General features: G+C 48.1%; 1 protein-coding gene across 1 annotated transcript; it reads left to right on the top strand.

The window, feature by feature from the left end:
* Positions 1-606: 606 nt before the first annotated feature.
* LOC139421182 (frizzled-2-like) lies at positions 607-5,144 on the top strand. Its single transcript, XM_071171804.1, has one exon. It carries the CDS (start codon positions 759-761, stop codon positions 2,430-2,432), a length of 1,674 nt encoding a protein of 557 aa, XP_071027905.1. The 5' UTR covers positions 607-758; the 3' UTR covers positions 2,433-5,144.
* The last annotated feature ends 10,864 nt before the right edge of the window (positions 5,145-16,008 follow it).

Genomic DNA, 16,008 nt, shown 5'->3' with positions numbered 1-16,008 from the left:
CTTCAGCTCCTCGAGTATCCCTGCTCACTGTAAATGTGTTACTGACACTGTTGGTCTTCTTCTTCCTTTCTTATCTCTTATTTCTCGTGACGAATACAACTTGAAACTTGACAGATAGATAGATAGATAGATAGATAGATAGATAGATAGATAGATAGATAGATAGATAAATGGTTAGATAGATAGATAGATAGATAGATAGATAGATAGATAGATAGATAGATAGATAGATAGATAGATAGATAGATAGATAGATAGATAGATAGATAGATAGATAGATAGATAGATAGATAGATAGATAGATAGATAGATAGATACATAGACATCTGCACATCTTGGCGTTGTGAGCGAGGCTACACTACAGTATGGTTCATTCAGGGGACGCATGCTGTACTGAAGTTACTCAAACTCTCCCAAGTTAATACTGCTCTGCAATTCCATTGGCCAGCAACACACTGGGAAGGGAATCTGTTTCCAGAGCCCCCTTATCCCCATCCCTCCTCCTCTCGACATTACTTTGAAACTAACCACAGAAAGTTGCAGGGGGAACTTGAAACTGTCTGATTGGGCCATCCATGCAAGTTGCACAAAGGAAAAGTCAAGCAGCCTCTTGCAGGCGAGCAAACAGCAACAGGTTTTTGCTCACCGGGACAACGGCATACATTTTTATTAATTATTCCGTTATTTATAGCCAAAATTCCGATGCTACGGAATATAAAAAGTATCTGTAAATTGTATTACTTTATCAGGCTAGATAGATGAGATTTTTTATTGATCAGCTCACAATGAAAATGGATTTTCAAACGAGTTATGTGACTCTCGCACTGATCATGTCGTCATTGATGGTATCAGCGCAAGGGGATAATGGCATTGCTTTCCCGGACCACGGATTTTGCCAGCCTATTTCAATCCCACTATGCACGGACATCGCCTACAATCAAACTATCATGCCCAATCTGGTGGGGCATTACAATCAAGAGGACGCAGGGCTGGAGGTGCACCAGTTTTACCCCTTGGTGAAGGTACAGTGCTCGCCGGAACTTAAATTCTTCCTATGTTCAATGTATGCGCCTGTTTGTACAGTTTTGGAAAAGGCCATTCCACCCTGTCGCTCAATTTGCGAGAGGGCAAAGCACGGCTGCGAGGCGCTCATGAATAAATTTGGGTTCCAGTGGCCAGAACGCCTCCGTTGCGAGAATTTCCCCGTGCTTGGAGACGGGCACATTTGCGTGGGTCAGAATGAATCTACTGCCACTGCCCCGCCCGTACACATGCCAGTACCTGGAACCCCTGGCGTCCATGTCTACTCCACATCAGACAGGCCTTTCCGCTGTCCATCTGTGCTCAAAGTCCCCATTTACCTGAATTATTCGTTTCTGGGGGAGCTGGATTGTGGCGCACCATGTGAACACTCCAGGAGCAGTGGAGGCTACATGTTCTTCAATGACAAAGAGATTTATTTTGCACGCATATGGATCCTCATCTGGTCGTCTCTGTGCTGTGCCTCCACCCTATTCACCGTCACCACCTACCTAGTGGACATGCAGCGCTTCAAGTACCCGGAGAGGCCCATCATCTTCCTCTCTGGGTGCTACACCATGGTCTCCATAGCCTATATCGCTGGCTACTTCCTGGGGGACAAGGTGGTGTGCAATGACAGCTTCACCCCAGACGGATATAAGACCATCGTCCAGGGGACCAAGAAGGAGGGCTGCACCATCCTCTTCATGATGCTGTATTTCTTCAGCATGGCCAGCTCCATCTGGTGGGTCATCCTGTCCCTCACCTGGTTCCTGGCAGCTGGGATGAAGTGGGGGCATGAGGCTATTGAGGCCAACTCCCAGTACTTCCACCTGGCAGCCTGGGCTGTGCCCGCCGTGAAGACCATCAGCATCCTGGCCATGGGGCAGATCGAGGGGGACGTGCTCAGTGGGGTGTGCTTTGTGGGCCTCAACAGCCTGAACCCCATACGGGGCTTTGTCCTGGCCCCCCTCTTCGTCTACCTCTTCATCGGTACCTCCTTCCTCCTGGCCGGCTTCGTGTCCCTGTTCCGCATCCGCACCATCATGAAGCACGACGGCACCAAGACGGAGAAGCTGGAGCGCCTGATGGTGCGCATCGGGGTGTTCAGCGTGCTCTACACCGTCCCCGCCACCATCGTCATCGCCTGCTTCTTCTACGAGCAGGCCTTCCGCCACCACTGGGAGAGAAGCTGGGTCAGCCGTAACTGTAAAGGCTTAGCCATCCCCTGCCCCATGCAGTACACCCCCCGCATGACCCCTGACTTCACCGTCTACATGATCAAGTACCTGATGACGCTCATAGTGGGCATCACCTCCGGGTTCTGGATCTGGTCTGGCAAGACACTCCACTCCTGGCGCAAGTTCTATACCAGACTCTCAAATCGTAGGCATGGAGAGACCACTGTCTAGGGAGGGAGGCCTAAACATGGGACTTGTTTTTGGACATTCATTTGGATGTTTTATGGTGTGTTTTTCTCCCTCCTATTTGTTTACTCCCTGTCAGAGACTCAGTGGTACTTTTATACATTGATCATCAGATATTGTCAGTATTTCTATGGAACATTGACATCATTTTTAAGAAGTCAAATATTGCATGCCAAAATCAAGCTTTAAGAGTCGGGGGGTGGGGGACGGGGGTCTTGACCAAAGGACAAACTGTTGCTCACCTGAAGAATGGCCAAACCTCAAAATGAACAAACAACAAAGGTGTTCAGTGGATGCCATTTGCTGAAGTGCTCTCTCTCTCTCTTCCCCCACTCTGTTCCTACTCCCTTTTTAAGTTATCAGCCATAAAAACTCTCCAGTGTGAGTGAGAATCCAGCTGGGAATACAGTGAGCGGGGGAAGGAAGGAGGCCTGAAAGGACAGGCGGCCATTTTAAGACTTTATTTTCACTCTGTGAATGTGTGAGATGTAAATAGGAATTGTAAAGTATAATATTATATATTTGTATTTAAAGAAAGGACATGTTTTGTCGTCCGACAGCCGTAGTGCCTGGTTAACTCTAGCACCCCTTCTGAAAGGAGCCATAGACACACTGTCTCTTAGTGCTGTTTTCACTGGCAGTATGACACATACACATTTGGAGTTTATCCTGTCAAACCCAGATCTGTAATCATTTTCCTTCTGATGTATCAGATCAGGGAAGCTGGGTTGTCGTAAAGGCAGTCTTTGGCTGTGCATTTTCCCTAGCTTAGCCCTTCTCCTTCCTCTCGTCTCCCCCCACCAATTAAATCCCTTGGAGCTGAGCTGGGTGGTAGGGGTGAAGACAAGGCTGCAGGGACACTGTGGTCATGCCTCCAGGGTGGAAAAGCTAGCCCTAATTGTCAGTACTTACACTCCATTACCAAAAAGTAACACCAAAAAGATCCACTTTTGGAGACTGTGTTGCTCAAACTGTTCAAATAATAAAAAATAAAAAAAGTATTTTGAAAAACGGAATCAAAGAAGAATGTGGTATTTTAATGTTGTCAACGTGAAAAGTGGTGTGAATCTGGCAACCACTAATCAACAAATGTATCTCACGTGATTTGCTGGGGGGGGTTAGGGGATGGGAAGGTGACGACAAAATTAAAGCCACATGATTTTATTTTTTGTTTTGTTTTGCTGTATGTGTGTGTGTGTGTGTCCTGTGTTATCTTGACTAGCAGGATTATTTTCTTGAACTTGTCTATTTCGTTTGTCTTTGAATTGAAAAGTGATTTAGTTACCACTACATTACAGCTCAGAATGTGCTAACAACATAGCTATAGTATGGAAATGTTAACTATACACATGTGGTCACTGTCTGAACGTAAGGGTTTGTCGATGAGGGTTAGAAAAGGGGGTCCCTGTTACTATATTGTTCTGTACTACAGCACAAACTATGCGGTGTCATTTCGAGAGCCACCGTTATTTCTTATAACTGAGTGGTAACATGTTAATGCACAAAGATGTCAGTGAAGTTACAAAATGGTGGTCTCTGCCCAACTTCACCAGGTTCATCATAAATTCCCAGTTCCCTAATTAAATGACCATAAAAATCATTTCTACATTATGTTATAAAGTTATGGTTCAACACAAATGTGACGGGGTTGAAACCTGTATGTCTTGTGGCCTGGCTGTGGTTGGAGGGGGCTCAGCTGTACCACGGTGTATGTACCAGGTTCAAACTAACAATGCCCCCATTTGGAAACAATCCAAATGCTGGGCATTATAAACATCACTGTGCCTCTGTTGAAGAGGGGGATCACATTTGGGCTCTAATGTATGTCTTGAGGCCACGCAGTTTTATGGGCTGGACCCAATACAATGGCCTCCTTCACTCCAAAGTCATTCAATTACGAAGATGAGGTGATGTAAGAAGCCCTACTTTAACATACCCTTTGTGTGCACAACGCGTGGCTGTATGTATGAGAGCCTTGTCTGTCGGTAGACTTGCCCGTCTGTCCGCATCTCTCGCTCAGCTATCTCTCTCTTGCTCTCTCATGATGTGTGGCTAAAATAGGCCTACTCAGAGAAGTCTCCATCACGCTGCTCTCGCCAATGTGTTGACAGTTGAGTCATACCCTCAACATCTGTTAGCTTTCAGACTGTGTGGCGACTGCCACGAGGATGCATTACCCTGACGCAGCTCTCCAAGGTACAGGGGGTGATGTAACACTGGATACCTGGAATGACATACCCTTAGATGGAATATTAGCTACTATGCCAATAAGAACTTGAGTATGCTACGTTGTGTGTGTGTGTATTTCTTTGTGAACATGGCATTTGTCTCTACATGCGAGTGAAGCAAAGGAAAATAATGGTGCTTGGCTTCACAGAGTACTTTATCTTTCAAGAAACTTTTTAAAGTAAACACAACATTGATCTGGAATCCCCCGAGTGATGCATGGCTGAAACTGAACCTCATCTGTGGTGATGTAATGAAATAAATGACGTGCTGGCTGGAGAAAGTGGATACACCTACAGCACTGAGGATATGAGGAATACTTCCATACTTGACTTTTTCCACATTGTATTGTGTTACAGCCGGAATTTTTAAAATGTAATCGAGATTTTGGGTTACACACAATACCCCATATGTCAAAGTGAAATTGTGTTTTTAGAAATGTTTACAAATTAATTAAAAATGTAAAGCTGAAATGTCTTCAGTGAATAAGTATTCAACCCTTTTGTTATGACAAGCCTAAATAAGTTCAGGAGTAAAAATGTGCTTAACAAGTCACATATTAAGTTGCATGGACTCACTCTGTGCAATGATAGTGATTAACATGAATTTTAAATGACTACCTTATCTCTGTACCCCACACAAACAATGATCTGTAAGGTCCCTCAGTCGAGCAGTGAATTTCAAGCACGGATTCAACCACAAAGACCAGGGAGGTTTTCCAATGGTTCACAAACAAGGGCAGCTATTGGTAGATGGCAAAAAAAAGAAGCGTACATAGATTATCTCTTTGTGCATGGTGAAGTTATTAATTACACATTGGATGGGGTATCAATACACACAGTCACTACAAAGATACCGGTGCCCTTCCTAACTCAGTTGCCGGAGAGGAAGGAAACCACTCAAGGATTTCACCATGAGGCCAATGGTGATTTTAAAACAGTTACAGAGTTTAATGGCTGTGATAGGAGATAACTGAGGATGGATCAACGACATTGTAGAAGTTACTCTACAATACTAACATAAATGACAGAGTGAAAATAAGGAATCCTGTACAGAATAATCTTGTTTGCAATAAGGCACTAAAGCAATACTTTAAAAAAAAATGTGGCAAAGAAATGAACTTTTTGTTCTGAAAACAAAGCTTTATGTTTGGGGAAAATACAACACATTACTGAGTACCACTCTTAATATTTTCAAGAATGGTGGTGGCTGCATCATGTTATGGGTAGGCTTGTCATCGAAAAGGACTAGGGAGTTTTTTTTACGATAAAAATAAATGGAATAGAGCTAAGCACAGGCATAATCCTAGAGGGAAACTTGGTTCAGTCTGATTCCCAACAGACACTGGGAGACAAATTCATCTTTCAGCAGGACAATTACCTGAAACACAAGGCCAAATATGTTTCTTACCAAGACGACATTGAATGTTCCTGAGTGGCATTGTTACAGTTTTGACTTAAATCATCTTGAAAATCTATGGCAATACTTGATAATTGCTGTCTAGCAATGATCAACAACCAACTTGACAGAGCTTAAAGAATTTCTTAAAGAATAATGGGCAAATATTGTACAATCCAGGTGTGCAAAGCCCAAGGAGACTTACCCAGGAAGACTCACAGCTGTAATCGCTGCCAAAGGTGATTCTAACATGTATTGACTGAGAGGGTTGAATACTTATCTAAATCAATACATAGTGTTTTATTTTCCATTGATTAATTCATACATTTTATCATTTTTATTCCACTTTGACATTATAGAGTATTTTGTTAAGATAGTTGACAAAAAAAGACAATTAAATCCATTTGAATCCCACTTTGTAACAACAACATGTGGAAAAAGTCACATGGTGTGAATACTTTCTGAACAGCTCCTGCATGTAAGAATGGGATTACCAATTTCTTACCTAATCTACAACAAGAAATCTATAGAGGTAGACTTGACGATATGCAGGGCTTGAACAGTTTGTACTCGCTGAAGACCACTGGATATTTCCCCTTGTCAGATAAGATCTATCGTTTGTCTGTCTTGTACAGAAAGAGGGGGCAGTGTATGGCATGGCACAGTATAAGTACCAGGGTTGTAACAACCGACAGGTACAGTATGTGTGATTTAGGACAGCAAAAGAGACCATGCCTTGTTGGGGGAAAAATACATAAATCTACCTGTCCCACTTATGTTCTGCTCCTCCACACCTCTTTGTGCCTCAGCCCTAGCTCCCCCTTTCTTTCTCCTCCCTGCCCCCCTCTTCTCTTCCCCTCTTCACTCAGATGAATGGGGGAATGCAGTGAGTCAGTGGAGCAGCGCAGAGGCCTTGGCCCAGTGACAGTCTCCTGTGAGCTGCCTCACCTCACTCGCTGAAACCCGACTAGCTCCGTGTAAACAGGGCTGCCTGGCCTGAAGGCCCGCTTCCTGCGCTTAACTCAACTTAATGGCTGGCTTGTTTGGCTTTTCACTGAAGCAGAGAGAGATGAATGAGGAGAGAGAGAAAAGAGGAGGGGGGGGTGGGCGGGGTGGGGTGGTGGCAGGTAGAGTCTAAGATTGTTACAAGGGGTGGGCGGGGAGGGGGTTTGGAAGGTATTTTGGAAAATTCACTATAATAGGGGCGCTTTTTTTCTTCCTCTCAAGGTAAGAAAGAAGGGAACAAAAGGAGTATCAGGATAGGGAAAGATGTTGCTGCCATAACCTGAAAACTAAACAGAAACAGATGCCCAGATTCACTTTTCAGAATGTTTGAGTTTCGCCAGCAAAGCCCTGTTCACTTGATGTTCTCAGTTAGGAAACCTTAAGTCTGATAGCATGACTCAGCCGGGAGACTGTAGACATTTACATGGTTTATACCTTTTGTACTATACAGTGGGGCAAAAAAGTATTTAGTCAGCCACCAATTGTGCAAGTTCTCCCACTTAAAAAGATGAGAGGCCTGTAATTTTCATCATAGGTACACTTCAACTATGACAGACAAAATGAGAAAAAAAATTCCAGAAAATCACATTGTAGGATTCTTAATGAATTTATTTGCAAATGATGGTGGAAAATAAGTATTTGGTCAATAGCAAAAGTTTATCTCAAAACTATACCCTTTGTTGGCAATGACAGAGGTCAAACGTTTTCTGTAAGTCTTCCCAAGGATTTCACACACTGTTGCTGGTATTTTGGCCCATTCCTCCATGCAGATCTCTTCTAGAGCAGTGATGTTTTGGGGCTGTTGCTGGGCAACACGGACTTTCAACTCCCTCCAAAGATTTTCTATGGGGTTGAGATCTGGAGACTGGCTAGGCCACTCCAGGACCTTGAAATGCTTCTTACGAAGCCACTCCTTCGTTGCCCGGGCGGTGTGTTTGGGATCATTGTCATGCTGACAGACCCAGCCACGTTTCATCTTCAATGCCTGTCACGTTCTGACCTCTATTTCCTTTGTTTTGCATTTATTTAGTATGGTCAGGGCGTGAGTTGGGTGGGCAGTCTATGTTTGTTTTTCTATGTTTTGGGTCAGTTCTATGTTTTCGGCCTAGTATGGTTCTCAATCAGAGGCAGGTGTCATTAGTTGTCTCTGATTGAGAATCATACTTAGGTAGCCTGGGTTTCACTGTTTGGTTGTGGGTGATTGTTCCTGTCACTGTGTTTGTTGTCACAGGATAGGCTGTATAGGTTTTCACGTTCCGTTTGTTGTTTTGTAGAGTTAAGTTATTTCATGTATCGTTCAGTTTCCATTAATTAAAGAACATGAGTAACCACCACGCTGCGCTTTGGTCCGCTTCTTCTCCTCCTATAGACGAACACCGTTACAGAATCACCCACCACAACAGGACCAAGCGGTGTGGTAATGGGCAAAGGAGAAAGCAGCAGCAGGAGCAGCGCGAGGAGGTTTGGACATGGGAGGACGAACTAGACGGTAAAGGACCTTGGGCTCAGCCAGGAGAGTATCGCCGCCCCAAGGAAGAACGGGAGGCGGCGAAAGCGGAGAGGCGCTGGTATGAGGAGGCAGCGCGGCGTCGTGGATGGAAGCCCGGGAGTCAGCCCCAAAAATTTCTTGGGGGGGGGCTAACAGGGAGTATGGCTACGCCAGGTAGGAGACCTGAGCCAACTTCCTGTGGTTACCGGGGGGCTAGAGAGACCGGGCAGGCACCGTGTTATGCTGTGGAGCGCACGGTGTCCCCAGTGCGGGTGCACAGCCCGGTGCGGTACATTCCAGCTCCGCGTATCGGCCGGGCTAGAGTGGGCATCGAGCCAAGTGCCATGAAGCCGGCTCTACGCATCTGGTCTCCAGTGCGTCTCCTTGGGCCGGCTTACATGGCACCAGCCTTGCGCACGGTGTCCCCGGTTCGCCTGCATAGCCCAGTGCGGGCTATTCCACCTCGCCGCACTGGCAGGGCGACCGGGACCATTCAACCGGGTAAGGTTGGGCAGGCTCGGTGCTCAAGAGCTCCAGTGCGCCTGCACGGCCCGGTCTATCCGTCACCACCTCCACACCCCAGCCCTCCGGTGGCAGCTCCCCGTACCAGGCTGTCTCTCCGGCCCATCCGTCCAGAGCCTTCCTCTCCAGCGCTGCCGGAGTCTCCCGCCTGTCCGGCGCCTCTGCCGGAGCCTCCCGCCTGTCCGGCGCCTCTGCCGGAGCCTCCCGCCTGTCCGGCGCCTCTGCCGGAGCCTCCCGCCTGTCCGGCGCCTCTGCCGGAGCCTCCCGCCTGTCCGGCGCCTCTGCCGGAGCCTCCCGCCTGTCCGGCGCCTCTGCCGGAGCCTCCCGCCTGTCCGGCGCCTCTGCCGGAGCCTCCCGCCTGTCCGGCGCCTCTGCCGGAGCCTCCCGCCTGTCCGGCGCCTCGGCCGGAGCCTCCCGCCTGTCCGGCGCCTCTGCCGGAGCCTCCCGTCTGCCCGGCGCCTCTGCCGGAGCCTCCCGTCTGCCCGGCGCCAGCGCCGTCCGTCTGCCCAACGCCGCCAGCGCCGCCCGTCTGCCCAGCGCCGCCAGCGCCGCCCGTCTGCCCAGCGCCGCCAGCGCCGCCCGTCTGCCCAGCGCCGCCAGCGCCGCCCGTCTGCCCAGCGCCGCCAGTGCCGCCCGTCTGCCCAGCGCCGCCAGTGCCGCCCGTCTGCCAGGAGCCGCCAATGCCGCCCGTCAGCCAGGGGCCGCCAGTGCCGCCCGTCAGCCAGGGGCCGCCAGTGCCGCCAGTCAGCCAGGGGCCGCCAGTGCCGCCCGTCAGCCAGGGGCCGCCAGTGCCGCCCGTCAGCCAGGGGCCGCCTGTGCCGCCCGTCAGCCAGGGGCCGCCAGTGCCGCCAGTCAGCCAGGGGCCGCCAGTGCCGCCAGTCAGCCAGGGGCCGCCAGTGCCGCCAGTCAACCAGGGGCCGCCAGTGCCGCCAGTCAGCCAGGGGCCGCCAGTGCCGCCAGTCAGCCCAGCGCCAGCGCCGCCAGTCAACCAGGGGCCGCCAGTGCCGCCAGTCGGCCAGGGGCCGCTAGAGCCCCTCCGCCCGGAGCAGCTGCCCCTATGTCCCGAGCAGCTGCCGCCCCTCTGTCCCGAGCAGCTGCCGCCCCTCTGTCCCGAGCAGCTGCCGCCCCTCTGTCCCGAGCAGCTGCCGCCCCTCTGTCCCGAGCAGCTGCCGCCCCTCTGTCCCGAGCAGCTGCCGCCCCTCTGTCCCGAGCAGCTGCCGCCCCTCTGTCCCGAGCTGCTGCCGCCCCTCTGTCCCGAGCAGCTGCCGCCCCTCTGTCCCGAGCAGCTGCTTCACCTCTGTCCCGAGCTGCCCCTCTGTCCCAAGCAGTCCCTCTGTCCAGTGGGGTCATTGAGAGGGGTGGGCATGGGGAGTAAGCCACGGAGGCGGACAATACGGCGGACTAAGACAATGGCGAAGTGGGGTCCGCGTCCCGCGCCAGAGCCGCCACCGCGGACAGACGCCCACCCAGACCCTCCCCTATAGGTCAAGGTTTTGCGGCCGGAGTCCGCACCTTTGGGGGGGGGTACTGTCACGTTCTGACCTCTATTTCCTTTGTTTTGCATTTATTTAGTATGGTCAGGGCGTGAGTTGGGTGGGCAGTCTATGTTTGTTTTTCTATGTTTTGGGTCAGTTCTATGTTTTCGGCCTAGTATGGTTCTCAATCAGAGGCAGGTGTCATTAGTTGTCTCTGATTGAGAATCATACTTAGGTAGCCTGGGTTTCACTGTTTGGTTGTGGGTGATTGTTCCTGTCACTGTGTTTGTTGTCACAGGATAGGCTGTATAGGTTTTCACGTTCCGTTTGTTGTTTTGTAGAGTTAAGTTATTTCATGTATCGTTCAGTTTCCATTAATTAAAGAACATGAGTAACCACCACGCTGCGCTTTGGTCCGCTTCTTCTCCTCCTATAGACGAACACCGTTACAATGCCCTTGCTGATGGAAGGAGGTTTTCACTCAAAATCTCACGACATATGGCCCCATTCATTCTTTCCTTTACACGGATCAGTCGTCCTGATCCGTGTAAAACAGCCCCAAAGCATGATGTTTCCACCCAATTGCTTCACAGTAGGTATGGTGTTCTTTGGATGCAACTCAGCATTCATTGTCCTCCAAACACGACAAGTTGAGTTTTTACCAAAAAGTTCTATTTTGGTTTCATCTGACCATATGACATTCTCCCAATCTTCTTCTGGATCATCCAAATGCTCTCTAGCAAACGTCAGATGGGCCTGGACATGTACTGGCTTAAGCAGGGGGACACGTCTGGCACTGCACGATTTGAGTCCCTGGCGGAGTAGTGTGTTACTGATGGTAGGCTTTGTTACTTTGGTCCCAGCTCTCTGCAGGTCATTCACTAGGTCCCCCCATGTGGTTCTGGGATTTTTGCTTACCGTTCTTGTGATCATTTTGACCCCACAGGGTGAGATCTTGCGTGGAGCCCCAGATCGAGGGAGATTATCAGTGTTCTTGTATGTCTTCCATTTTCTAATAATTGCTCCCACAGTTGATTTCTTCAAACCAAGCTGTTTCCTATTGCAGATTCAGTCTTCCCAGCCTGGTGCAGGTCTACAATTTTGTTTCTGGTGTCCTTTGACAGCTCTTTGGTCTTGACCATAGTGGAGTTTGGAGTGGGACTGTTTGAGGTTGTGGACAGGTAACATTAATACAGGTAACGAGTGGAGGACAGAGGAGCCTCTTAAAGAAGAAGTTACAGGTCTGTGAGAGCCAGAAATCTTGCTTGTTTGTAGGTGACCAAATACTTATTTTCCATCATAATTTGCAAATAAATTCATTAAAAATCCTACAATGTTATTTTCTGGATTTTCTTTTCTCATTTTGTCTGTCATAGATGAAGTGTACCTATGATGAAAATTACAGGCCTCTCTCATATTTTTAAGTGGGAGAACTTGCACAATTGGTGGCTGACTAAATACTTTTTTGCCCCACTGTATATAGAGGTATGATGACTATCACCCTGTACTCAGGTCTCACATTTATTGCATAGAGACACATCAATCAAGCTAAATGTATTACCGGGAAAGAAAGTTGCTATCTATGTAGACCAGATATTGTCTGTTTTGTGCGTGTTATTGACCAAGTCTCTTCTAGGTGGTCTCAGCTAAGCTTGTCTATGCTGTGGATTAGCTCTCTCTCTTTGTTGGTCTGAGATCTGCCATGCTGCCATATTCTCTCCTCGAGGGCAAGAAGGGACAAGCAGAAGATTGGGCAGAAAGAGAGAAAGAATGCTCTTCCAAAGAATGTTAATAATGTGATCTCATATCCCCCCGATTGAAAGAAGCCCTCAAGAGGCTGTTAACAAAGATGGATCATGTTGTTGGTCTGAAAAAAAGAGACAAATATGGGGAGTGAAAAAAGCTGCTCTCTGTGAAAGTTCGCATGAAAACAGATGAAGGTAAAAATAAATAAAAAAGACTCAGACTTCGGTCTGTTACTAATCAAGTCTTGCTCTGATCTCAGAGAGGAGTATCATGCTCTGAGCGCTTATGCTCAGTTAGTTATAGTCAGACATTAGCCCTGCTAAATCAGGGCAGTTTAGATTTTCCAGGACTCTCCATATCTTTGGATCTCGTTTTCCCCTTGAAATCAAAACAGGAAGTCCAATATGTTCCCTCTCCTAGTCCCTGCATGGATTGCTTCCTGAGGCCACCGTATAGATTTGGGGGAGGGGTAATCAGAGAGTTGGCAGGAGAAAGGAGGTTAAAATGTGCATTTTCAGTTTCTATGTTACAGAGGCCCTCTGCTTCAATATAGTGATATCCTGCTCGGTCATAGTGCTTCTCTTCGGGCAGACCCATTGCAAATGGCCATGAAATGCATTTCAACATGAGTGTTTTTAATGTCCTGTCCTGGTTTCATCAGTATGCTGTGAGAGTCTTTGTGGACATAGTTCTAGATTTATTAGGCAGCAGTTGAAAAGTTCACAGATTCCTTGACTGGACACTATCAGGGGAAACGATACACAGAAAGAGAAGGGAATGGATATTTGGAAAGCCTACTCTCAACTCCTTGACTTTGGATGATCTTACCAACTGGCCACTCAGTCAAGATAGTCCATGGTCTGTTCTGGGGCTCAGAGGAGTTGTAAGTTAACTACAGCAGTAGGGAACGGAACAGAAGCAGACAACAACTGTGGTGGCAGAGCCTCTGTTACAGCCAGCCTCACTTGCTCCACCCCCTCCTTGGTTCACTCTCACACCCCACACACACCATTTGTCTGGGGTTTTATGACCCACAGAGTACATACAGGCCATTCAGAGGTGGCTTCAGTGAGATAGACGGGTGGGGCCCAGGCTAGGCAGGCACACACACACACACACACACACACACACACACACACACACACACACACAGTGTGTGTACAGAGTATTTTAAAGGGGCTAACTATTCCTCTGTGCATGCTTGGAGTAAACCGCTCAGGTCCCAGGCCCTATCGTAGAAAATCACAGGGTGTGTGGTAAAGAGAGCAGGAGTCTGGGTGTGTGTGGTAGAGAGAGAGAGAGGGAGTCTGGGGGTGTGTGGTAGAGAGAGAGAGAGGGAGTCTGGGTTTGTGTGATAGAGGGTCGAGAGAGAGAGATTTCACTTTTGTATATTATCTACCTCACTTGCTTTGGCAATGTTAACAAATGTTTCCCATGCCAATAAAGCCCCTTGAATTTTGAGAGAGAGAGAGAAGGATGGGGTAGAGAGAGAGAGAGAGTCTGGGTGTGTGTGGTAGAGAGGGTCAAGAGAGAGGGAGCGCCCATGAGCTGCTCCAGCTGCTGCCCAGAGTGGTGCTGACAGCTGCGTTACGGATATTTTGGGAGCCTGGAGTTCGCCTGGGATAATAACGGGCTTGATTTGGAGGAGAGAGGGGGGTTGATACATAGCCAGACACCACACTGTGTACACAACCATACCACTCCTCGGGCCATGGCGCAAGTATAGGTTAACAATCTGGTGATGAGAATACAAACAGAGCAGTGGGGGGAATTCTTCTAGTCAATGTCATCATCTTCTATTGTGTTAGTGCAACTGACTGTGAGTGATCTCCTATAATAAGAAACTCTGTTGTGCTCCAGGCAGTACATGAAACAGTCGATTACAACTCTAATCCAACCTGTATACGACCCAGCCAGTTCTGTTTGAGTAGGTTTCCAGCTATTGTTGTCCTGACTCCCGTGGCACAGAGCCCTTGCTCTTAAGACAAACATACACCGGTGGTCAGTTAGGTTGAAGGATTGGGGCGAAAGCACTTACTGTCCCAACACCAGTGCACAGGAAGCCCCCTGTCTGACGTAGCTGTGTTCACTGGTTAGAGCTCGCTGCCTGGCCTTCTGAATCAGCCCCTGTCTGTATAGTAGCTGTGTGGTACAGCACAGAGAGCTCCGATGGCAACTCAACTGACCTACAGACCTGAAGCTGAGAGAGGGCGGGGTTCACGGGCTAGAATAGACCTCCACGACTGATGTTAAGATTTCGTGGCTAGTTAGAACCCTAAGCCTAAACCTACACTCTACAATATAGGAAACTAGCGGCACTAGCCTTAGGGTTCCAAAACATATGAAATGGAGCAAGACAAGACATATATATATTTTTTAATATGTCCAAATAATTAAATTAGAAAACATAGAAATGTGACATTGTAGTTAAATATCACAATTATAACGCTCATGTCATCTAATCACAATGCTTCCTTGGCATCTCAACTTAGTTGACCTAAGTTGTATACATCTGAAATGAAAGATACCGTATGTTCTATCCGTTCTATTTCTACAGTTCCTCTCCTCTGTGGTTCTGCAGGCTCTGGAACCCTTCAGGCTCCAGGTGATGACTCATTTCTTCGGCTCCTTTCTGGCGAGCGTCGATCCCCGTTTTAATGGGAGCCTTCTTAACTGCTCTTTCAGAGGAATTTACAACCCTGGCCCTCATGCCTCGCACACTCACTCGGCCCACGAGAGGGGAGGGAGGGGAGCACACTGGCGCATTGTCCTGACACAGCCAGGAGTGGAAATGTACCACCAGAAGCAAGGTGGTGGGACTGGCGGCAGGGCATGTGCTCCTGTGCATGTGATTGCGTGCCTGTATGTGTAAGTGAGTGAATGAGTGAGTGGATAAAGGAGAAGGGCTGGAGCTCTGTAGGTTCTCTCTGTAATTTATCTCTCCCTCTGCAGCGTAATCACTTCCATCTGAGCCCTGCCCAAAGAGAGAGAGAGAAATGGTGGAGGGGCCTCGTCAAGGAGGTGAGAGTTAAACACACACACCCATATCATATGCACACACTCATAAATAACCCATATTCTAGCAGACACACAACACCCACTAATATACACATCCAGTCTACATATTCTCATTCCAAAAACATACTAACAGTAGAACAGTCAGTCACATTCTACAAAGCTTTCAGACAAGCAAAATCACCCTAACAGTCATGTCCAGTCTCGCACCACTCATCAAATCCTTCTGGGACATTATTACATTTGCTACTACTAGCCCTCTAAACCAGTCATATCAGAAAAAAAACAAAACAACATTTAATAAAATTAAAAATAAAATTTAGCCCACTCTATCAATAGAAATTGATTGAGCAACTCTTAGCATTGTGTGGTTATGGTAAGGGCATGAGACCGCATTTTCTAATTTCCTTCCTTCAATCCTGAGTTTTTTTTTCTCCTCTTTCTGTTGGGGGTGGTTCCATCTGTCCTGCTGCACATGTTGAGTTGTAAGTTGGAAGGCCTTGGGGAGAGACAGACAGACTCTCCAGACCAGACGTTCATGGTCAACGTGCAGCGCAACTAATAATAATCAAACAAAAAAAACAGGCCCTTCGGCACAGCAAACCCTCTGCCAAGTGGACCGCTCAGATGGATCTCCGCTGTACCGCTGACCACAGGGACAACTAAAGTAGGCCAATCCTAATGC

This window comes from Oncorhynchus clarkii, chromosome 12 (genome assembly GCF_045791955.1).
Source record: "Oncorhynchus clarkii lewisi isolate Uvic-CL-2024 chromosome 12, UVic_Ocla_1.0, whole genome shotgun sequence".
In the NCBI taxonomy this organism is placed as follows: domain Eukaryota; kingdom Metazoa; phylum Chordata; class Actinopteri; order Salmoniformes; family Salmonidae; genus Oncorhynchus; species Oncorhynchus clarkii.
This window is presented reverse-complemented; position numbering and strand designations above follow the sequence as displayed.